Source organism: Medicago truncatula, chromosome 5, assembly GCF_003473485.1.
Source record: "Medicago truncatula cultivar Jemalong A17 chromosome 5, MtrunA17r5.0-ANR, whole genome shotgun sequence".
Classification (NCBI taxonomy): Eukaryota; Viridiplantae; Streptophyta; class Magnoliopsida; order Fabales; family Fabaceae; genus Medicago; species Medicago truncatula.
In genome coordinates this window covers 17311312-17337214 of record NC_053046.1, presented here as the reverse complement: position 1 = coordinate 17337214, position 25903 = coordinate 17311312, and the positions used below count along the sequence as shown (strand labels likewise).

At 33.6% G+C, this 25903-nt stretch overlaps 2 protein-coding genes and 1 pseudogene across 2 annotated transcripts; 2 read left to right on the top strand and 1 right to left on the bottom strand.

The window, feature by feature from the left end:
• Positions 1 to 6893: 6893 nt before the first annotated feature.
• LOC11419086 (putative disease resistance protein RGA3) lies at positions 6894 to 8231 on the bottom strand. The gene has a single exon (XM_024783948.2). The coding sequence runs from the start codon at positions 8219 to 8221 to the stop codon at positions 7217 to 7219; it is 1005 nt and encodes a 334-aa protein (XP_024639716.1). The 5' UTR covers positions 8222 to 8231; the 3' UTR covers positions 6894 to 7216.
• A 4612-nt stretch (positions 8232 to 12843) lies between these two features.
• LOC112422054 (uncharacterized mitochondrial protein AtMg00810-like) lies at positions 12844 to 17565 on the top strand (annotated as a pseudogene).
• A 732-nt stretch (positions 17566 to 18297) lies between these two features.
• Positions 18298 to 22020, top strand: LOC11427745 (HVA22-like protein c). The gene is made up of 5 exons (XM_003613639.4): positions 18298 to 18506; positions 18607 to 18633; positions 18748 to 18870; positions 21110 to 21377; positions 21731 to 22020. Exons 1-5 carry the CDS (start codon positions 18445 to 18447, stop codon positions 21797 to 21799), a joined length of 549 nt encoding a protein of 182 aa, XP_003613687.3. The 5' UTR covers positions 18298 to 18444; the 3' UTR covers positions 21800 to 22020.
• The last annotated feature ends 3883 nt before the right edge of the window (positions 22021 to 25903 follow it).

Below are 25903 nucleotides of genomic sequence, written 5' to 3'. Positions count from 1 at the left end.
ACTGAGAAATTTAGTAAATGATATTTATTCATTATAATTTTCTAAATAGCATTTAATGGTTTTTATCAAATAATAACTCATTCTTCAAAAAAATCAAATAATAACTCATCTATTAAATATTAGTTCAATGACCAACTGTATTGAAATCGAAACATGTCGATTTTGCATATCCACATAAAAAATCTTTCTTACTTTATTTATTTATTTTGGTACAAGAAATCTTTCTTACTTTGATGCTTCTCATCAATGTTGCGCATCGTTTAGCTAGGACAGCTCCGTCGGAAACTAATTTTTGTATTTATTATCACATCTCAACATGTATTTAATCTATTATAATAAATAAAATACAGTTCTCGTAACAAAAATAATAATAATTATATCGGGTATCACAATGTTTTGTAAAACAAAAGTTTATCAGAATGAAATTTTTACTATAACGTATTGTTGGGATACAAAGTTAATGATCGTTATTATGGAGAAAGATTTATGTGCACGTCCATGCATTTGTAATCAGTGCATGGCGTAGAATTTAGGGTAGGTAAGAAGCTAGGTAGGGTAATAGAGGGTACCTTGTTAAGTAAACGATGAGTTTCCACCAAAAAAGAAAAAGATGTGTACGAAAAAAGGTTATTAAGCAATGAGTGCTTATGATGCTCAACTGCTCGTCCACGTTAGATTACACAATTCATATCACTCCGACGAGAAATGCTCAAATTAAATTAAATTTAGTAAGATTTAGTTTACAGACCAAACTATCTATGGTTTTGGTCAAAGTGTGACTCTTCGTCTTTCAGGATGAAAACTCGATATAAACATTATTTTAGTCAATTTACTAGTTCATTTGATCTATAATTATCATATTTTGACTATCAGACTAATCAAATTAAATTTAGTAAGACTTAGCTTAAATAGGTTGATCTATAAACATTATTTTCTCAGATTTATAAATCAACAATAATAAACAATCATCTCTTAATTTCTTATACATTCAACATCTCATTTTCTCTTCATTTCTATCTTTCTTTGGCTAGAAAAGTAAATAGGTTGGTGTTTGAAATATCAATCAAAACCCTTACATACATTATACAATGTCTCTATAGGCTAAGGACATGGGAATTCTTCATTTCTATCTTTCTATAACATCACCAAATACAACATACTAAATCACATCATTCTCTTTGTTTCAAGATGCATACAACCACGTGAAATATACACACAACATTTTCCTTTATAAATTTGTTTTAGTACAACTCGTTAATTTAATTTAATTTAATTTGTTTTATTGATATAATATAGAGAGCCGAACGATATTTATTTGATATATCCATTGAGTAGGCCAGCTATATGGAATAGCCAGCTTGAAAAAGAAAGGAAATTGCTAACATCCAATGTAATCGTTAAAGAGTCCAACAACAGTTGTGAGATCACATAAATAAGTGTTTATAAGTAAGGGCAACTTTCAACTCATAAGTCGGTTTTGTGGGGTTATGTTAGCCTCAACCACGACTTCTAAGATGGTATCAAAGCCTCTTCAAAGATCTGTTGAGCCACCTGCTATCCGGTTTCCGCTATCGGACAACCCACCATTTACATCCATGCTCCAGATGTCCAGTCCTAGGCGTGAGGGGGTGTGTTAAAGAGTGCCACATCAATTGAGACTAGTATAAATGTTGTGTTGTGTTTGGTCCAACCAAGATTTCTAAGAGTGACCATAAAATAGTGTGCATAGAATCTAATGGAGCAAAGTTGACAACGGTTGAAGAGATAAAACATGAAGTTTTTGAACATTTCAAGGAAATATTCAAGGCGACAAATATCAACAGGCCCCAAATGCAACACTTTGAATTTAAGCAAATTGGAGAAGAAGACTACCTGAGGCTGATTGCTGAATTTTCAAAGGAGATAAAAAGAGCAGTGTGGGAATGTGAGAGTTTGAAGAGTCCATGTACGGACAGAATAAACTTTAGAGGTGATAAACATTCGATTAGATTAAATGAATATCGACTGATTTCTCTAATTGGTTGCATGTATTAAGTTCTTTTCAAAATTCTTGCAAATGGACTGGAAGCAATAATCAAAAAGGTAATATTAACCCCACAATTTGCTTTTTTGGAAGGTAGGAAGATGGTGGATGAAATCTTAATAGCAAATGAACTTGTGGATGAGGCGAGAAGAAAGTTGATTTTGAAAAGGCGTTCAACTTAATCGATTGGACATACCTCGATAACATGATGGAGAGAATAAGGTTTCATAAGAAATGGAGAGGGTTGATATTGGAATGCTTACCAGCTTGTTAGCTGATGACGGAGCATCATATGACATTTTTAAAACTAGTTTAATCCTGCAAGTAATAAATTTAAAACTATTGATTGTTTTAAAAAAAACACCCGTAAACAAATTGACATGTCCAATCAGACCCTTTTTGTGCAAATTTTTTGTAATTTCATTTCTTAGAAAATATTTCCGTTTTGTTGGTGTACTTGTTCTTCGCATAAGTTATTCTTAAAAGTTCATGTGTGTAAGCGCTTAAGAAATGGTAAAGCCCTTCATGAAATGGCACGACCAACCTCTAATAACGCTTCTACATCCAACACATGTAATAGCCTTCAAAGTACACAAGAATAATCAATCCAAGCGTCAGTTAGTGGCGTCAACGTTTCAAATGCTATGGGGATAATTGCTCATATGCCAGATTCGACGATTATTGGGGTAACTTCTCCTATATCAGTTTTGACAAAGGCAGCCTCGACACATTCTGAACCAATGACATCTTTGCCAACACCAACGAGTTTTACAATAACACCTATGGTTACAAACCCTACAAATGAAAACTCTATTGATTCTAGGTTCCCTTTTAAGCCACAGATTTTGTTACCAATGGTCACTATAGAATACCCTTATGCATAGTTTTGAAAACCGGACCGAATTGGTCCGACCGTAAACCGAAGGGGTAACCAGTACGGCTGACATATTGGATCGGTCATGCATTTAAACTGATGCAAACCGGCATGAACCGGACAAACTCGGTTAAAATCGGCGAACTGACGGTTTAATGAGTTGATCGGTTTTTTTAATGAACAATTGTTTTATATATCAAAAAATTGAAAACTGATGCAGCTGGGGATCAAACAGGCGCCCATGTAGTCCCAAAGGCACTAGGAACCACTGCACCACTTCCATTTGTTGTGATAAATTGTTGATTCATATTGATTATATATTATTTCAAAATACCATATACTAAAACTACACCATTTCCATTCACATTCGAACTTGTATTTTGTCTTTTTTTTTTTTTTTGAATAACTTGTATTTTTTCTTTCTTAAAAAAAAACAAAGAAAGAAACATCTATTCTCTTTTTATTTTTTATTTTATCTTCATAATATACTGTATAAGTAAACATTTCTATTTTTTTCAAAGTGTTTCAAATTTACAATACTCATAATATATATATATAAGGGTTTGCTAGGATACACCCACTAATTTTTATTAAGGTGTGTTTTAACAAATATATAACTAAAAAGTTGTTTAATACACCTTAAGGTGAATGTTGCTAAAATACTCATTCTAAAAAATAAGTGGGTGTATGTTAGAAACTCCTATAGACATTTGCTAGAATACACCCACTTATTTTTTAGAAGGTGTGTTTTAGCAAGTTATAACTAAAAAGTAGTTAAATACACCATAAGGCGTAGCTTGCTAAATCACTCCCACATAAAAACTAGTGGGTGTGTTCTAGCAAATCCCATATATATAGATATGTGTGTGTGTGTATATAAATTAATTTATGTGTTTGATCATATAATAATATCAAAGTAGATGGACTTGAATTTAAAGAACTAATTTGAGAAATTATCTTAATTTATTTGGGGATTTTTTCAAACATTTATTAGTGTTATGTTTTTTGTATAGCTCGAGTCATCTTATTTAATATAAAGATAAGAAAAAATTATGGAGACTGAGTGATAACCGAGTCATCCGATTCTTTTATGCGGCTCGACCTGCGACTCAGTGGTTCGATCAATGACTCAATGATCCAATACCCCTCTCGAGTCGATGACCGAGCCGAGTTTTAAAACTATGCCCTTATGACATGCCAACAACAATGATGGCAGGCCTACACACAAATGCATCTACATATAACACCCTAAATCCTATCTTTGATTTATTAAATAATACAAATGTATTTAAATAAAAGGATGTTACAAAACTCATCATATGTCATTTAAATAAACAATATGTAATTATTATTGTCATTTAAATGCTCTTATGGTCCCTTAAATATTTAATTGATATTGCTTTGGTCCCTTAACTTAAAAAAAGATTGTTTGAGTACTTTAAGTTTTTTTAGTCTCGTTTTGGTCCCTTTTGTTAGGTTTCCGTTAGGGTTTAAAAAAAAAGTTAACTCCTGGACACTTGTCACCTTGTCATTGACTCTGAGTTTTTTTTTACAAAAAAATAATATTTTTTTTAAAAAATCCCAAAGCCAATGACAAAGTGACGGTGTCCCAGAGTTAACACGTGTCACCTTGTCATTGGTTCTAGGAATTTTTAACTATATATATATATATATATAATTAAATATTTTTTTTATAAAAAATATACATTTTTTTGTAAAAAAAAAAGTTCTCTGAGCCAATCAGAAGGGATCAAAACGAGACTAAAAAAAATTTTAAGTACTCAAACAATCTTTTTTTAGTTAAAGGACCAAAGCGATACCAATTAAATACTTAAGAAACCAAAAGAACATTTAAGCGGTCATTTAAATAAACAATAGTAATTAATATTGTGAACTTCGTGAACAAGTCTATTCAATTTTTTTTGGGTAGAATAGCCAGCCTAATCAATTTAACTATAGGTCCTATTAATTATTTTAATTTAAATTGTTTGATTTTTTTTTTAAAGAGAACCAAAACCCAACTGTTAGGCGATTGGCTTTGAAGGGTTATAGGCGTAATCCAATGGTTATCTTTAAAAAAAAATTAAATAGATTAAAATAATTAATAGAATCTATAGTAACCACTCTTAAGGTTGGTTCACCATAATATTTGGGATTAAAGTTAATATCTGAGGACTTTTTTGAATAAAGGAGAGAAAGAAAAGGGACCGAAATATTAATTTTATGAGATATGGGACCAAAACAAAAATTGGAAATCAATTAGGGGATCAATCGACTAATTAAGCCTTTATTGTTTTATGCATTTAGTGGTGAGAGTATTATGGTCACAAGTTTCAGAAGCACTCACTAGGTAAGGACAACTCCTCCACGGTCACAATACTGGATGCAGTCCTTATGCACCATAACCGCAGCCCACAATACTATGGTTACAAGTTTTAGAAGCACTCACAAAAAATAAAATGTATAATTTAGTTATTGATTAAACACTCATTGGAACAATAATGAGACTTAAAAAAAAAGGCAACCCGGTGCACGAAAGAGAGCTGTTTCCAGGACTTGAACTCGTAACCTTTCAGTCACATTACAACAATTTTACCAGTTACGCCAAAATTACCCTTTAATAATGAGACTGTAAACTCAGATAAATCATGTGAACGAAAGTAAATTGTTTCTGGTTTATACATAGAGCAGAATTTTCTGGCAAAAAGTTGCTATATTATTTTACATAAGAAAGCAGATTGAAGTTTCAACCAAATGCAGAATTGTGCAGCACAATCTGTTGAAGGAGCTCAATCAACTAATGGGGGAAATCAGCAATCATAATAACTTCCACTGCAGAGCCTTACACACATTTATATTTTTGCTTCCCTAATACAATATATGTTCCAACAACAGTGTAACAAGCAAGTAATTCCTGCACATAGATACTATCATGAAGAAAATTACATGCACAACTATTAGAAAATTTCTCCTTTGGTTGAGCAGTAAAATATCTTTCATGTACTCTAGTGCTCTTTCTGAAGAAGTCAACAACGAGAAAATATAAAGATTTTTGAATAAAAATCAAGTCAATTGCATCGTACATGTAAGAAGGGGAAATAGAGATTCTACCTGTAAACGTCTCTTGCTTCTTAATACTTTAACTTTATTTTTGGAATATGAGCTATCTTGTCCCAATCCTCCCCGGTTCCCTCCTTGCATCGTTCCTCTAATGTTGGGGAGTCATAAATGTTCAGAAACTCGGGAGAAGTGAGGTGTCGAATACCCTCTAGCAAGCATCTCAAACCTTCACAATTTCCAATCGTCATGGTTCGAAGGTTACTAAACGAGAAAGGAGAGGAAACACCTCTTCGTTCCACTTTCAACAACCCCTCTAAGTTTGGTAGTTGTCGTAATATGAGAAACTCTAGAGATGGAAAAATCCTCATCATCATCATCCAAGTATTTCAGATTTTTCATGTAAGATAATTCCAGTAATTTTAGAGATTGTAGTTTACCAAATGACGAAAGCCGCACACAGTTCTCACAATTACTAAGTGCAACATTAACTAAATTACTAAGAATACTTATCCAACTTGGTAACAATATTCCATCATAGTAAGTTATTTTCAAGCACTTGAGATTTGAGTGAGGTTGAAGCACTTCAAGTAGTTGCTCAGCACTAACAATAGGGGTCTTTGTCAATTCATCGTTGCTTTTCCACGACAAGCATAATTCTTGGAGGTCTTTTTTACCTATCAACTTAGCTTCTTGAGCTTCAGATAAATTACCAACATCTTTTAAGCCTTTGATACTCAATTTTCCACCGAGGTTTAGATCACCTAACTCTACCAAGCTATTACCTCTCTCTGAACTAACAATGTATAAGCTTAATGTTCTTAGAGAAGTTAATTTTCCGATGCAAGGAAACAACTTAGACAGTAAACCAGCGTCATCAATGATAAGATGTCTAAGATTTTGTAAGCGAGACAAGCCTTTTGGTGGACAACTCAGTCGACTATGTTTTACATTCAAGATTTCTAGTTTTTGTAAGTTGCAAATTCAGTCCGGTAAAATGTTTATGTAAGCAGAACGAAGTTCTAAATACCATAAATGAATTAAACTCTCTAGTGAGGGTACCTGGAGAGAGGATGTGCATAAAACCCGAAGAGAATGGTTTCTTGGCAAGTGGTCATGTTTTGGTCTGTTATGATCTAACTGAAACAATGTTCGCAAGGATTCAACTTTTTTGAAGGCATCCTCATTGAGTGATAGCGAGTCATCAGAGTGAAAACATATGTGGTGTGTGCTTTTTGACAAAATAATCATGTTTGCATTCTCTAAATACATACATTCTTTACTATATCCTTGCCTATTGGGACAAGTTCCTCGCGCTCTTCTTTGTCATTTCCAAATGCATATTGTTTGAACAACAACCAACATTCATTATCAGAGAGACCATATAAAGGATAAGCTTGACATGTTCCCATGATTGCCGCAACAACCTCATCACGAGTGGACACTAAAATGGAACTACCTTTGGATCCACACATAAACACTGATTTCAACGTATTCCATTTCTCTTGGCTTAATCCGAATGCTAATTGTTGCATTTTGTTCCACACATCGTCCAAAACCAGAAAATATCTTTTACCTTTCAATAGTTCTTTCACCTTTCTTAGTAATACATCTAAATCCAAGGCATCACACTTTCCACCTATTATAGATTCTATGATGGAACACAAAATCCTCTTGATTGAGAAAGCATCAGAAACACAAATCCAAATTTTTGTATTAAAATTGCTACTCACCCTAACATCATTGTAGACCAATTGAGCTAGAGTTGTTTTACCAATACCACCTAACCCAACTATGGGATAGACTGAAAGGATTTCACAATCCCTTGCTTGGGTGAGCAGAAACTCAACAATCTTCTTTGTATCATCTTCCCGTCCAAACACCTTTGGTTCAGCAATAAAGGAGCTGGTTTGGCGCCATTCATCAAATCTCCTTGTAATCTCTTCCAACCTTTGGCCGATCTCACGGCGAAATATGATGTTCTTTGGTTTGAAATAGGATGAGCCTCTAAGCCGACCAGACTCGATTGAGCACTCATCAAGAATATCATCTAGCACATAAACAACATCTTTGAGTTGTTGAAGCCATACCTTGTTAGAGCGATCTGTGACTTGTTTATGCTCAGCATCTTCAAGAACAGCCTTGATCAGATCCAAGGTGGTTGATAGCTTTTCGACCTTTGACTTAATTCCAAAAGTGGTTGCAATTTCATTTTGAACCAGAGATAACAAATTCTCAAACACAACTCCAAGTAAGGCTTCTGCCATATTATTTCAGAAAAGAAAGGGTTGTAAAGACAAGAATATGAGAAAGTGGGTTTTTTTTATCAATAAATGAGAAACTGGTTTATATTGAAAGGGTAATGAAATAAACAGAAGAACATTGAGAATATAAATGCAATATTGGTAGCAAGTAGCTGGTAAACGGGAAATTGTGAAGAAACATCCATGAAGCTATAGTGCAATTTTCAATAATTGATGCAAGGTTTCATGATACCATGCAGTAGGAATAAAGAATCTATTATATTAACTTTATTTATTTCATAGTTTAACAAGACTAAAGAGTTTGATTATGCCACTTTAACCATTAAGATGCGTTCGATAGAGTGATGAACTAATTTTTCGTTATAATAACTTTTTATTTAGCTTTTAGAACAAGTTGCCATGATTACCATTATTATAACGGGATGCGAGAATAATGACAAACACCCCTTCCTGTCTTCCCATGGCTCCAATGTTATCCAAATATGTATATGCCTATAAAGACATGCAAGAATTCATAATTCAGAAATGAACCAAAGTAAAATGGCAAAAGAAAAAGAAAAATGCATGTGGGAATAAGTATTGTATTAGAGCTACCACCAACCTTATATTTTTGCATATTCCAGGGCCTATGTTTGTATGTGTGTCAATTTAGTAGGATCATATGATCCGTTATGATGCAACATTGTTGAGACCATAAAATATCATCGACATACTAATATTTAACCCTTCTCTTTGATATATGTGAGAATTGAAAAGATGACCACTCAAAAACTAACTGATAAAAACTTATTCTGGTAAATGGCAAAGGTACTCACTCCAATTCATTGTGAATTGCAGTCATGCCTGTTGGAGAAATCATATTTGAATAAATTCGATAAGACGCGTGCATCAACAAACAAACAAGTTTGTTTCAATGGCTAAAACCACAGTCACATAATTCGAATTTGTTTCCGTACGTTGTACGGGTAGGCAGTACGGAACTTTTAAATTTTTAGGTACGTGAGGGTATACATAGTTTGTACGCTATTTTAGTTTGTGGCACGTTCTAATATAAGTACACAATAGACAAATAGACATTATTTAAATAAATAAACAACAAAATAAAATGTTAAAATATTAATATAAAAAATAAACTTCAATTTTAACAAACTTAATTTTGTAAGAACAAAAATAAAAGCTTGATTAAAGTGCTTTTTGTGTTATTTTGTGGATCGTAGAGGCAAGATGAAAATGGTTAAGTAATTTAAAGTGCTTCCATGATAATGTTGTAGTGTATGACTCAAAATTTGATGGATGAAGAATATTGTTGCTAAAAATATAAAAGATTTGTTTCAAATATATTTTTTGCTGAAAATATATTTATGGACAATAAATATATTTTTGTACTGTATGAAGGAAAATTTGATGCAAATATATTTGGCTAAACTGCAGTTTTGACCCCCTAACTTTCACAATGGTGCGATTTTGGCCCACTCTTAAAAAAATGAAAATTTAAACCCCTATGTTTTAGCCCCTTTGCAAAAGAGACCTTTTGGTCAATTTTGACCGGGTCAACGCGGAGGTATCATGCCACATGTGTATTTTCCCATTTATTTTTATTCAAAAAGCCACTTGTGTAATACTTGAATAAAAAAAACAAAAAAGAAAATATATCTTCATCATCATCATTCAAACCACCGCCATGTCCTCCGCCAAACTTCGCAATTTCCGTCGCCGCACTGACACAAACTCTGACAACGACACTCCCACCACCGTCCCTTCCAAACCCTCCGCCCCTAAACCTGAAATAAAAAACCCAAACTTCTCAGCTTCGCCGACAAGGAAATCAACGCTGATATCGAAACCCCTTGTTCACGCTCCTCCAAACCCCACGACCACCGCCCCGAACCCTCTTCTTCATCCTCTCACAAAATTACCACTCACAAAAACAGAATAATTTGAGGCGAGTTTTGCTTCTGTTGGGATTAAGCTTGCAAAAGGATCAATTGTAGCATTCATAGAAGGAGAAACAAGATCAAAGCTTCCATTGTTGTTGTTACTGAAGTTGTTGTGGGCAGCGACAACATTTGATGTTGTAGATGTTGTGGAGAAACAGGACACGTGCTCCTTTAGATCAGTGTTGTTGGAGTTACACATTTGGTCGCCGTTGAATGTGGCGATGCTAGCGGCGGTGTAAGGAGATGAATCAAGAAGAGGTGGAAGATAAACGGAAGAAGGTGAACTTGGTTCTGGACAGAGACTCATGCTGTTGTTGTTGGCTGAGTTTGAGGCTATTTTGGTCTGTTTTGCACCACTTGTGGTGGCTGTCACGGTGGTGCTTCCATTTTCAATGTTGCTCTTTTGAAACACACGTGAAATGACCCATTCATCCTTCCTTTGCTATTTTTTTTATTTTTCATTTTCTTTTTTAATTTAGAAAATGATTATGTGGATTTTTTTATTTTTTTTAAATTTGTAATTACACATGTGGCATGACACCTAGGCGTTGACCAGGTCAAAATTGGCCAAAAGGTCACTTTTGCAAAGGGGCTAAAACATAGGGGTTTAAATTTTCATTTTTTTTAATAGGGGGCCAAAATCGCACCATTGTAAAAGTTAGAGGGTCAAAACTGCAGTTTAGCCAATATATTTTTAATAGGAATATTTGATGCAAATATATTGTGTTGAAGGGGAATAAAAAAGAAACGTATTTTTAGTGTAATATTCATTTCAAATTTATGAGTTATATCTCTTATTTATTAAAGTTGACCCAGACGCTAACTGTTGCCCTAATTTTAACCTAAATTATATGTTTACTTTTACTGTATTACCCCTGTTTAATTAAACATATTGAATTTAGTTAATTTAATTAATTTAATCAAAATCTTATTTTCAAATGGAGAGATCTCTTATCTCTTATTTATTAAAGTTAACCTGGACGCTAACTGTTTGATCCTATAATCGTTGCTCCTATTTTCAACTCATTGGTGCTACTTTGTTTTTACTAAAAGGAGTCCATCATATAACAGTTTCCTCCTATTTTGTTTCCCTGCTCCTACTTTGTTTGCAAGATAAACAATAACAAATATATACTACTAAATCTTGAGGTGTGGCGGTACTTGAAATTTTTAGAAATTGAAACTTTATAATATAATTGTTCTTGAATGTATGATTTATGTATCTCTATCACCCCTAATTTCCCAAACGTTGTTGGCTTCTACTTGAAAATAGGAATAAAACTTAATAGACTGATCAATTCAATATGCTATATTTATTATTATAAAAAAATATGAGTGGATGGTAAGAAAAAAGAGAACATGAGTGGACCTTTAATTAAAAAAATAAAATTTAGTATAAGTGAACCAAGTGGATATGAAAGCATGGGTGGCGAACGGTTAATATGCACATGAGTCCTATAGGGGTCCTATATATTTCATGGGTGGCGGCTGCCCCTTTTCATTAGTACCTAGCTCCGTCCATGTACTTAACCTATAATGTTAAGTTATGGTATCAAGGACGATGTCATGGAAAATTATGTTATGGTACAGTACCAACGTCTATGCTTCTTAATATTATGAAATACTATATGACAATCATGACATTCATCTAAACTATTTTGTTACCTATTACCGTCAAATATTACCTTCCATATGATCCGTGCTAACACACGGGTCGATGGTCTAGTTTCTCTATAAATATAAACCTTCTATCAGATGTAAACCTAGAGAGAGTGTAGAAAGCCAGAAAACAAGGGTTTAGAAGGCAGCACTAAAACTATGGTTTGTAGAGTTTGCTCTTGGCAACAAACACTAGGGTTGGGATTGATTCACCTTGGGAAACACTATTAGGATTGAGTCTCTTGGTCAAGGGAAGAGATTGAGACTTTAGGTAGAATTAGGTTTGAAAACTTATTCTTGTAACCCTTTGATATCTCTTTTGTAAAGTTACTCATCATTATAGTGGAACAGAGGGATGCTCTCTCCCCCAGAGTTGGTCAGTGTTGGACCGAACAAATTTCGTGTGTCCTCTCTTTCTTTCTCCCGTTGTTTCTACTTTTGCTTGTGTTTATAATTGTCACCCCCCGTGTTGGTTTGGTTGCTTGATTAATTTTGCACATTATAAGGCACTAAAATCGGTCATAAAAACAGCCCAAATCGGAACATAAATATGCACCAAATCAACACAAAAATATGCACCAAATCAGCACTTAAATGATGCTTGAATCATTTCTTTCCATAACCATGCTTCTAAATCCCTTCTTTTGCTCAAAGACTCGATCTTTCATCATATTTGTTCCTGAAATAAAAACAAACAAATTTAAAGTACCAAAGGTCTAAAAAGAAATTAAAATACATAAAATTCTACTAAAATAAACACTTAAAAACCACATAATTATTGACTTATCAAACTCCCCCATACTTGAATCATTGTTTGTCGTCAAGCAAAAGGCAAAGAACTTTAGCAACATGACAACAATAACAACATAACAACATAAATTAAAAACTTTTGTTTCCTCCAAGGCTTTGTTTTCAGCATACACTAATCACAACCTCAAGCGCTTCTCATGAACCTATTCAACCCAACAACATATTTCAAGTGAGTGTGTGTGTAGTCCAGCTTTTTCTTGCGCCTGTGTAAGAGATATTATGAGGAAACAGGTTCTAACCTCAACACTAAACCAACCGAGAAAAGTTCTTTCTTCATTTCATATAAGAGATGTGGGAATTATTTTTGATCATTTGACAATTATTAGATATTTTTTATCATTTCATATAAGAGGGGTGCTAACACATTCCTCTCGCATAACCAACTTCCGAACCTATCTCATGGTTCACATACCATGTTCACCCAAGGTTTTATCGATATTTTCTTTTCCCTCTTTTGGGATAAATAAAGTTCGATGGCGACTCCGTTATCGTTGGAAGTGTTTACACTCGTGGCCATTTCATTTCTTTAATTTTCGCGTTGCGACATATACATGTCAGGAAAACAAAGTATGTCGACTTGGTAAAGCTCTTTATGGTCTCAAACAAACCCCTAGAGCTTGGTTTGCTAAATTGCACAACATTATCACTCAGTTGAATCTCTCTTCCAGTGCTCATGACTCTGCTTTTTTTACTCGAAAAATTGAAAATGGCATTGTTGTCTTGCTTCTTTATGTCGATGACATGATTATCACTGGTGATGACTCTATTGCAATTGAAGAGCTCAAGCAATTCTTATGTCAACATTTTGAAATGAAGGATCTTGGACCATTAAGTTACTTTTTGGGGCTTGAAGTATTATCTTCGAGTGATGGCTTATTTCTCTCATAGGCTAAGTATGCTTCTGATCTTGTCTCTCGAGCAGGTCTCACTAATTGTAAAATCGAACACACTCCTCTTGAACCCAATGTTTGATTTACTCTTCAAGATGGTACTTTACTTAATGATGCTACTCTTTATCGACAACCCGTGTAACGTCCACTTTCGTTTAATTAATTATTTAATCGAGTTTAGACGATTATATTATATTTATATAATATATGTGTGAATTTTGTTGATTTATGACGATTTAGATGATTTGGATGATTTTGATGTGTTTTGATGATTTGATGAGATTATGAGACTTATTTTATTGTTAAATAAAATAAGATTTGAAAATAAAATAAAATATTTAGTTGAGGGCTGTTTTGAGATTTTACAGAGTTTTGGGGGAGAAAGTGAGATAAGATAAGATTTTAGGTGGAGATATAAAAAGGAAAGACCTAGGTTGTAGAAAAAATTAGTACGTACGACTGTTTTTGGAGGAAAGGGAGAAAAAGCCAAGAGAAGGGAGAATCACCATAGAGAGCTGCGATTTCTTCATACAAGGTAAGGATGAGACTAATAATTCAGTAATGTTAATTTCTATGATTCTGATGATTAATTGGCAAAGTTAGGATTGAATTAGAAAGTTTTGAAATTAGGTCAAATCCCTAAAATTGATGATCAAACGGTAAAAATTGATTAGATTGATGTAGAAACTGTCTCTTGACATTAGAATATGTTTAGGATGAATTCTGGAACCGAAACTAGGCTTAAAACCATGAGTTTAGGTGAATTTTTGAAGAAAACTGCTTTCTGCCCGAGCCAACATTCATCGCTCGCCCTAGCGAACGATGATCCTCGCCTCGCGAGGGATGAATTTCATCGCTCGCCACGCGAGCCAAAACCCCTCGCCTCGCGAGTTACATGTTGTAGCTCGCCACAGCGAGCAACCCTACTCGCCATAGCGAGCATGACCAGAGAGCATGTCGAATTCTGAGTTTTTGACTTTTGAGTTGAACCTTAGACGCCTTGGAGTACCTTTAGGTGTCTACTAAAGATTAGATGATGATTTAGAACAAGATTGAACCTGGAACAACCTTAGTTGGGAATCTGGCTTGTACTCGCCATGGCGAGCAGATGCTCTCGCCTCGCGAGCACTTCCAGAACTGAGTGCACTTGAGGATTTTGATACCTGAGTTGCTTGGATTGATTAGGAAAGGAACTTTAGGTACTAATGAGACCTATTTAAGATACCTTGGATTGCTTGGATTGATTTTGATACCTTAGTTGCTTGGATTGATTATAATGTGATTTATTGATTGATTGCATTACTTGAATTATTATTGAATGATCAAGAAGTTGTCGAAGATGAATTGATATTAAGTTGTTGATGTGATCTGATTATGCTGCTATTGTTAATTAACTAAGTTGCATGAGTCTGAATAAGATAATTAAAATGATGATGAACTCCAAATTATTGGATGTATAAGAGATTTTATGATTAAGATGTTTTGTTGATGGAGTCCATGCATTAGCATATATTGAGCTTTGTCCTCACCACGAATTGAGCTTTGTCCTCACCACGATACTATGATGACGATTGGTACCACATGCATATAAGAGGTATAAGTTGCATTGTCGCATTTGTCGAGTCTAAAGATGTTATGTTATTGGTGATGATTGAATGTTGTGATTACTTGATAATTGTTATCAAAGATGCAATGACGATTAAGACTGTTTATGATGTTAATTATGATTTCGAATTATATTGATTAATATTATTGTGTTATGAAATCTCACCCCTTCTGCTTGAAAATGTTGCTCTTCGTATGAGTAACTTGCAGGTGATCGTGCTTAGTGTGCAGTTTGCTGTCGTGAGTGGCCTTGCCTCACTGAGTCGTCTAGGTCGCTCTGATACGTAACGGGATGGGGTATTATGATATGCATGCTTCATTCTTTTACGTGTTCATTTATGATATTATACTGAATTATTATTATTATTATTAGATGTTTTAATGAGGCCTGCGTGCCAAGACTTTATGATGATTAGAATTTATTTCCGCTGCTATTTGGTTGATGAAGGATAAATTATTATTTATCTATGTTTTGAAGATTTTAAGAATGTGATATCCCGTTAAATGTTGTTTACTCTGATTATATGTTCGAAATTTTTATATTGGGAAAATGGGGTGTTACAACCCGTATGTAGTCTGATATACCTCACTGTTACATGACCAGATATTTCATATGTTGTTCATCTTGTTAGCCAATTCATGACTTCTCCATGTACCACACATTATGCAGATGTCCTTCAGATTATTTGATATATCAAGGGTACCTTATTTTATGGTCTTCATAACTCAAATACATCTCCATTGATTCTTAGAGCCTACTCTGATGCCGATTGGGCCGGTGATCCTAGTGATTGCCATTCCACCACTAGTTTTTGTAAATTTCTTGGGATTCTCTTATATCTTGGCGTAGCAATAAACAAACATTGGTGGCTCGCTCTAGCACCGAAGCTGAATATCGTGCACTTGATACTACTTCTGAGATATTGTGGCTTCGTTGGCTTTTTGCTGATTTAAAGACATCACAATCTTCACTAACTGATCTATATTGTGATAATCGCATTGCCATTTAAATCGTCCACAATGATGTTGATGAGTCAATAATTAGTTATTTTAATATAATATTTGATTTCGTTTTATTTAGATTTAAGTTTATTTTATTTAAATATTATTTCCTTTTAGAACTATTTTACTTCAATTGCATATTATTATATTTCAGGGACGAATGTTTGATAGATTGAGTCTTGGAGAAAAAGAAAGATGATTAGGAGCTGATTCGGGATGAAAATACGAAATATGAGACAAAAATATGTCACTCCCCAAGTCAGAGAGGTGGCACGGCCCGTGCTCCCACTAGCACGGTCGTGCCAAGCTTCAGGGTTCTCTTTTGCTGCTTTTGCTTCGGAAACATGCTACCTATTTTAACCGAAAAGCTTGTGGTTTCTTGTAGAACATTCTAGTGAATAGTTGCTTAGGTTTTAAGTCAACATAAGACTATAAATAGAGTAACTAGCTATCATAAACATTCATCTTTTGTTCTTCAAAATAATAAGTGCCAATTGTTTTCTTTAATAAAAGATCAACCTTTATTTTATGTTCTTGTTCTTCTTCTTCTCTTCTATGTCTCCGATGAACGTTAGTGAGTTGACTCTTCTTGTCTTGAATTTGTTGGATAAGTCTAATGACATAATCCTAATCAAACCCAGCTTTAAACCCTAATTTTATGTAACCTTAATTTCTAATTTATTTCACCATTCTTATAATCAATAACAAGTATTAATCGAAGGATCGAAAGATGAAGTTTAATAGTTGTTATTGATTCATCACAAATATTAAGCGAAGGATCGAAAGATGAGGTTTTAATATTGGAATAAGTGAATATAGACAAGGATTGCGAAGGTAGCAAAATAGTCTTGGCAAACCTTGAGACATATAAAGTTTCGAACTTCAAGGATTCCAATAGCAATCAAACCAGCAAAATAGGCGTGATTGCTAGAGGAACACACTCACTGAGACCGAAAGGAGATGTGATAGGCTAAAGAGAATCTTGTCTTTAGAAATTAGGTCTAACATAAGGTTCTAGGTTTAAAGGTTTGGTTTGTGAAGGGTTTGTCACCATGATAGACCAATAATCCCAAGACGCCTTTTTTTGTTTTTGTTTTCATTCAGTTAAAAGTCCAAACTTTTTAATCTCAAATTCTCATCTAATCATTATTTAAAGTTAATTGAATTCATAACTCCCTATCAGAACGATGCCCTTTTTACTACTTTGGTAGAATCGTGCACTTGCGGTTTTATCTCATCAGATGTTTTCCATGAGCGAATCAAACCTATTGAAATTGATTATCACTTCATTCGTCAACATTTTCTCTGTGGTAAACTTCATCTTATCTCTAATGGCACGCTTGACCAGCCGGTTCATTTGTTCACAAAACCTCATTCTCCAGAACATTTCCGCACTTTAGTGTCCAAACTCAAGTTGATTGAAGCTCCATCCACTCGAGTTTGAGGGGGATGTTAAGATATATTATGATTCTTCATTTATTGTAATTATGTTAGGAGTAATCAATATTTGTGTGTAATTATTTTTTGTATTTATTTGTCTGAAATCCTATAATATAAATAGGACAACATGCATGTATTTGAATAACATAATGAAATATAAATGTTATTTTATATACATGTGAGTTTTTACACAAACACACAAGTCTATATAGTAACAAGTAATTAAAGTTGTAATCACCAACAAAGCGTATTTCACGGAAATTACCTTGATTCAAATCAAATCTACAAATTTTAGGTTAGATAATATTCTCCCTTCGTTCCATATTAGATGATCCGTTGACTCAGACACACATATCAATGTATATTTTTTATCTTTAATTATCTATTTGAAAAAATTATAAAAATTTAATATTTTAAAAATATTAATCGAGACGAATTTAATATATATTATTTATCTTTGTATATATTAATAGAAAAATATAATCAAAATATGTTAAATTAAAAATGCAAATTGTCAAACAAATTATTTAATAAGGGACATAAAGAGTATTTGTTTCCATTCCTCAAGAAAGAAAAAAAATATTTGTTCCGAGATTCTCAAACAAAATAAAAGGGCTAGATGACTAGATAGATACAACCGCGTCAATGTGTCAACATACGGTCCACGAGGTAGGAAAATACTAACATCATAAAATTTTCGGTGCCTCTTTTAATGTGCCCGAAATCTATGTTCTTTTTTTCTTTCTTTGTTTTCTTGCTAGTGTCACACTCTCACTCGCTCACTCACTCACTCACTCCTTTTCATGCTTTTCTCTTCTCATTAGTTCCATCTTTGAAACCCTTTTTCCCACTCTTCAACAAAACAAGAACCATTCTACGCAACATGGGTGCTTCTGGCAACAATTTGCTTCAAGTTCTCGCCAAAAACTTTGATGTTCTTGCTCTGTATGTTTTCTCCTTTGCATCTATGTTAAATACCATTGATAATTTTTTTTCTCTTTCAAACTTTTCTATTAGTTGATTTTCTTGTGTTTTTTTTATGCAGGCCTTTGGTAACCCTTGTTTATCCTTTGTAAGTATGTTATATATATATATATATATATTTTTTTTTTTTTTTAATTTTGTAGCATTATTTAATTAATGTGTGAGAGTTTTTTTTTTAATTTATTGGTGTGTTTTGTGGCAGATATGCTTCAATCAAGGCCATAGAAACCAAGAATATTGTTGATGACCAACAATGGCTCACTTATTGGGTTCTTTACTCTTTGATTACACTCTTCGAGCTCACATTTGCCAAAGTTCTTGAAGTGTAAGTTTTTTATGACTAAATCTGGACTTTTTATACTATGTTGTTGGTATAATGTCTATTTCAGTATTTTTCTTGCAGCAAATTGAGTTGCTTTTTTAATTAACATAAAGTCTATTTTAAGGGTTTATGGAAAAGTTAGAAAGGTTTTTTTTTATATAGTGAAAGTGAAAAGTTATAAATTTTGATTTCAACACACGTGAGAAGTAATTATAATTTAAAAGATCTAGTTTTATTATAATGATATCTTTTCAAATAGGCCCAATCAATGCCTTTTGTTTTGGTCAAAACACAGCACTGTTGACTGAAAATTAGCAATTACTTCCTCCGGCTCTTATTATAAGAAGAGAATTTCACTTCTTGAATTAATTCAGTAATTGATGTATCTGATCTATAGTATAAACCAAATAAATAAGTTATTTAACAAACCTAGAAAGTGAACTTTTCCTTATAGTAGGGATCGGAGGGAGTATGTATGGCTGCTTTTAGTTTTCAAGTAAGTTTTTTTTATTTTTTTTTATTTTTTTTATAGTATTCAAGGATTTTCCTTTCATAGAGTACAGCCACTTCATATTTTGTCTGCCTGATACTAGTCTCAAACAGAACCTGCAAACTCTCAACCATGAGAAGAATTAAAGGATAAGCCAAACAGAAGTAGCAAGAAACCTGTTTAGATTAGTAGACTTAATAGTTGCATTAACATGTCTCGTAGGTTGTTGCCAGGAATCAGGATAGTTATATTATTATTAATTTTATTGTTCTGCAGTTGTTTCACGACCTTCAGTACTTCAGATAGGATAGTTGCAATAACTTGTCATTGCAAATTAAGCCACAATTGAACTAAACTATCCCACCGAAATTAGCATTGGGGGAGAATCGAACTGAGACCTTGAGAGAGCACATTCAAAGGTCTTAAGCTAACACCACCAGACCAACCCAAGTGGGTTTAACAATTTATCACTACTTACTCATGACTAGTGAGAGAATTTTCAAGAAGAATACTGATAGGTGAATAAAGCCTCCAAAGAGAAAAATGTTATCTTCGCCTCATACATCATAAAATCATTTGGTTTTGCGATATAGATCTTGACCTTGTAGTGATCTCACCATAGTGCGATTCTTTATGTGATCTGACTCGTTCCAGGAGAGCAAGATTGTATACTCGTGCGATAACCCATATGACATTTTCAATTCATGACCTAAAACCATGATTACATGGATAATCCATGACCCCGATGACTTGATCACATGGTTAACCCATCACCAAGATACCATGATCTTATGGATAACCCAAACCTCATGGCTATGGTCACATCAAAAGCCATGATCACAAGATCAGTCCATGACCCGATTTCATGATCACATAGTTTATGTATGACCTGATTCCATGACAACCTAGTTCACCCGTGACCCGAAGTCACAATCCCATAATTCACCTAATATCCTTATACCATGATCATAAGGTTTAGTCATGACCTCAACGCAGTGATCACATCATCTTCAAATGTCACACTCACTTGGTTAATCGATGACGGTGGCACCATGGTTTTGTTTTTGTCTTAACCCTTTGATTGGTAATGGAAAAGGGTCACAGTAATCCGTAGTTCAGTTTAGATGGCAAGTAAAGTTTGACCAAGAATTGTTCCAACCATGATTTGAACTCGAGAACTCTTAATCGTTTCGTGTTTAACCGGAGGTCATCAACCACTTGGCTAGCTACCCTAACACCGTGATCACATGGGTAACATTTGACTTCAAAGATACGATAACATGCTTAACCCTTGCAATGCCACGATCACATGGTTAATCCATGACTTTGTACCCCTGAGTTTGATCACATGGGTAATCCATGAACCCAATTCCATAATCACATTGTTAACAAACAACCCTGATATTATAATCATATTGCTAACCCAAGATTTGAATGCTATGATATGATCACAATTTACTAATTGGCTAATGCATACTCAATTTACATGGAAGAATTTAGCATATTTGTTGATTCCTTACTTCATAGTTCAAGATTTTTTTTTTTTTAGTTGGGTTCAACGTTTTCTTGTACACAACACTACTGTTCTTTCTATGTTGTTATTTGATACTGCCTTAGCATGATTTGCATGCTTTATTTTGTGAGCATGAAAAATTATTAGCAGAGTATAGTTTAGTTTCCGTGGTGCACAATTAAGTTGCTAGTTTCTTGCTTACAAAACTTTTATGTGAAGTTGATAGTTGCAATTTTCAGGCTTCCGATTTGGCCTTATGCAAAGTTGATACTGAGTTGTTGGTTGGTTCTTCCTCACTTTAATGGAGCAGCACATGTTTATAAATGCTATCTTAGACCATTCTACATGAACCCACAATTACCACAAATGCCGCTAATGCCAGGAACTTCGCAAATGTGGTATGTTCCACGGAAGAACATATTCAGTAAGCAAGATGATGTTCTTAGTGCTGCAGAGAGATACATGCAAGAAAATGGAACAGAAGCATTTGAAAGACTCATCACAAAGGTACACAAGCATATCACCTAACTTTTTTTGGTGAAGAGTATTTATCATAGTTCCGAAGTTTAAATTACTAAATTTGAAAAACTTGGATTATGTTGTTATTTTTTTAGAAAATTGGACATAGCATATCATTAAATTAAAATCTTTCCCAGCCTTATACAGAATTGAACATAAGTGCGTCTAATATTTCCAGGAAGGTGAAAGTTTATCTCGTAGGTTGCATATATTATGCTGATTGTTTCATAAATTTGATTTTGATATTAACTCTTGATTAGGAGATGAAATAGAACAAAAGAAAATCATAGAGCTGGTTTTTAATCATGTATTGTAACACTTACCTAATTGTTGATGTGCAGACTGACAGAGAAGCTAAAGCAAGGAGGAATGGAAACTACATGATCTTTGATGATGATTATAGATATTAACTGTTTTAACCAAGAGGCATTTTATGATGTTTTGTCACCTTAATTTAGTCACTTTAATAGTTCTATAATGGCTTAACTTATGAATTGACTGTAATTTCTTGAATTTTTTCCAACTACTTGCACTTTGATGGTGAATTATTACTACTTGCAGTAATGTGCGTTTTTCCAACTCATGAGAAAATTAGAGGCTCTATCACAAAACACTTGACTTGGTTTTGATACATTGTTCCACACTTTGTTGTTCTTTTGTTTCCAAATATTCCAAAGCATGACACTAATTAATTCTTGTTCCTCTTTCAAACATTATGCATTATGAAAAACAGATTTTGCGACAAAGTATTGTCGATATCGAGCATCTCGTGAATTTTGGTCTACAATATTCCTTTCTTTTCCAAATGTCTTGACTCTTGAAAGAATTATATGACGTTTTGTGCATTTTACATGTCATATACTCCTCTTCTAGGAAAGTGCCGCGTCAACAAAAATAAATTTGACGTGTCTATCTCCAATATCTTCGAATGCATATACTCCACTCTATGCTCCGCATTCTTATTCCAATAAAAGTAAAAACTCTTTTCTAGATTTAAAAAGAGAAATGATATTTGAACATCCATTTGGTGACAATTTTTGTGACAACTTTCTATCTCATAGACACATTATATTTTTACTTTATCTCTCTATTGCTATGATTTCCGTGTCAATATTAATTTTTCTTTATAAATTATGGTAGTCAAATAAGTTGTCACCAAATTGGTTGTTCAAATAACACTTTTCATTTAAAAAACTCATTTGTTATTAAGCTGTTACTCTTGCTCACAGTCACACTTATACAGCCTATTAATTGTTTCTTAAATGTGTAACGGCACATAAATATTTACTCCTCATTCCATTGCAGAAACCACCACATTTACCCCCTTTATTATACCAAAAGAAACATCTCTAAGTTTAAGCTACATTGAAGTTTCAGAAAATTACAAGTTGGGTGTAGTTACATAATCCATGAATCCTCACACATTTCCATGTCACCTACAAAGTTTAATATAGATAGTGTATATACATAATTCTAAGTTTAATCAAATTTCCATGTCACCCACAAAGTTTAATATAGATAGTATACCATGCAACTTATAATACACGATTTGCACATTGGTGCAATAGTTGTATGTATCTTTATATTTTGGCCCCTCATAAAACTATGTCAAACTCTATCACTGATTGCTGTTCAAATATCGTTCTCTTAATCGAGGTTATGTGGTCCTGATGTCTCTTAATCTTACTGATTTATGTATAAATCATTATAATTCTTACATTTTTAATTATTTAATTAAAAGTTTATAAAAAACTGTAAAAATAATTTATCACAGATTCTAGTTTTCATTATGTCAGGACATCACATGGTCAACATATGAATGGCGAAATCGGAAACTACCACCTCAGCTTCGGTTGGATGTCCAATGCATGAACAAGGTCAGTCTAGTCTTTTGCAACAATCATGTGTTTCATCATAAACTACATCTTATTGCAAAACAATTTGGGTGTGATGATTTCAAATATGAGAAGGTGTTTGATTTCATGGAGCACACATTAAAAACTAAGGATAATCGCAAAGTATCAAATCATAGATATCGCAAAATATACTAGAAAGAGCTCTAACTTTATGATGATTGCAAATGTCTTGATGACTATTTTTCAATAGAGAATTTGAAATCTTAATTAAGAGTAAGTCAACACACTTCTGCAACTCCATAAAAAGTTTGGATTCTGAAAACCATGAAGATATCGACACTTTTGAAATGATTAATAAAAAAGAAAGATTTAGGCAAGAGAACGATGATACCGGTACTTTTGAGATATTGAGATACTACTAACTGATAATAATACTCTTTGTTTTTTTTTAGGTTATGAAATTAGAACTTATTGTTATTCCTTTTTTTTTATCAAAGAGAATAACAATAAAGAGGAGAAGTCGTGACAAAAAAAAATAATCAAAGGGACAACAATAGTATTATTATCAGCTATAGTACCTCAATATTTCATAAGTTTCGGTATTATCGTTCTCTTGCATTGGTCTTTTCTTTTTATTAGTCATTTCAGAAGTGTTGGCATCTTCATGGTTTTCACAATCCAATCTTTTTGTAGAAGTGCAATAATGTTGACTTTTCTCTTAATTGAGATTTCAATTTCTCTATTGGCAAATAGTCATAAAGACATTTGCAATCATCCCAAAGTTGGAGCTCTTTCTAGTATATTTCGCGATATTTACGATCTGATGCTCCGTGATTATCCTTTGTTTTTAATGTGTATTCCATGAAGTCAAAAACCTCAAATTTGAAATCATCACACACAAATTGTTTTGCAGCAAGATGTGGTTTATGATGAACGACATGATTGTTGCAAAAGATTGGACTGACCCTTCTAATGCAATGGACGTCCAACTAGAGTTGAAATAGTAATTTTTATTCCGCCCTTCATAGGGTGACCATGTGATGTCTTGTCATAATGAAAATCAGAAAAGGATGAGTACACTGCTTTCTTCACTTCTCTATTCTCTTTGTATCTCGTGATTTTCGTGAAGAAATTGTTGTTCCAAATTGCTTAACAAATACTCTTTTTGTTAGGGATGAAACTAGAATGGGATCAACAGAGGACACAATCTCCTTAAACTTTAAAATAAATTATAGGTTAAATTACACCATAAGTCCTTTAAGTTTGAGATTTGTAACATATTGGTCATTTAAGTTATTTTGATCACACATAAGTCCTTTAAGTTTGAGTTTTGTAACAGATTGGTCCTGTAAGTTGTTTTGGTCACACACATAAGTCCTTTAAATTTGTAAACGTTTTCAATTTAGTCCTTCTACCACATCATTGTTTTGGTTAACTGAAGAACTAAATTGAAAACGTTTGCAACCTTAAAGGACTTATGTGAGATCAAAAGAACTTAAAGGACCAATTTGTTACAAATTTCAAACTTAAAAGACTTATGTGTGACAAAATAACTTAAAGAACCAATTTATTACACACCTCAAACTTAGAGGATCCTTAGTGTAATTTAGCCTAAATTATACCAATACGTGAATATTTTTTGTGAACTTTATATGTAATTGTATAATAGTCCTTATTTTACTCAATATATTGGGTTTAAACACCTACATTTATAAGCTTAATTGCACTAATATTTAACAAAAAATCCTTAACAAACGTATGAGAGAAAAGAAAAACGTTTTGATTTGAGTTTATATTGTTTCTCTTTCATCCAACAAGAATTACAAAAAAGAGGCTGGGAGAAATTTCATTCCAGCATCAAGTATACCAATGAATATATGGCAAGAGACTTCTACACCAATGCTTCTTCAAAGAGTAAAGATTTTCCTGAATATGAGTATTGGGTAAGAGGGGTAAGTTTGAAATTTTCTGGGGATGCTATTAATTCAGCATTGGGTTTGACCACCCCACCGGAGCGTTGGGCCGAGAAAATGAGAGCTAAACCGCTGAGTGCAGAGACCTACGGCATGCTGATAAGTTCTTTGTGTAAACCGGGAGCAATGTGGGTATCTGAAAAGGAAAATGATACATCGAAATTTTTACGCTTTAGGGATCTTGAATTAAGAGCTAAGGCGTGGCATTGTTTTTACCATGATAGTATAGAAGTGTGTTCGACAAACTATCCGAGACAATTGTTAGTGAAAAATGCGTTCGTTGTGTATGCTTTGTTGAATGAGAAACCGATTAATTTAGGACAACTTATTGCTGATAGCATTACTAATATTATAAATGAAGATTTATGGTTAGGGCATTCTTCTATTATCAACTTACTTTGTGAGACAAATGGAGTATGCGACGAGGAATATGGTGACTGCTTTATTAATCCTGAAGTCATCAACCAATCTTGGTACGATAGTGAGTGGAGGAAAGATATCAGCAGTTCAAGGCCCGTACCATAAGTGCAACCAGAATCACCCCAATCAGACGTGCGAACAGAATCGTTTGATTTTGAAACTAATAGTTTTATGTTTCGACAGTTTCACCCTCAACCGACCCAGCAGGCTCCCCCTCGACAAAATGTTCAACTTTTCACGATGGTGGATGAGAGCACGAGAGAAC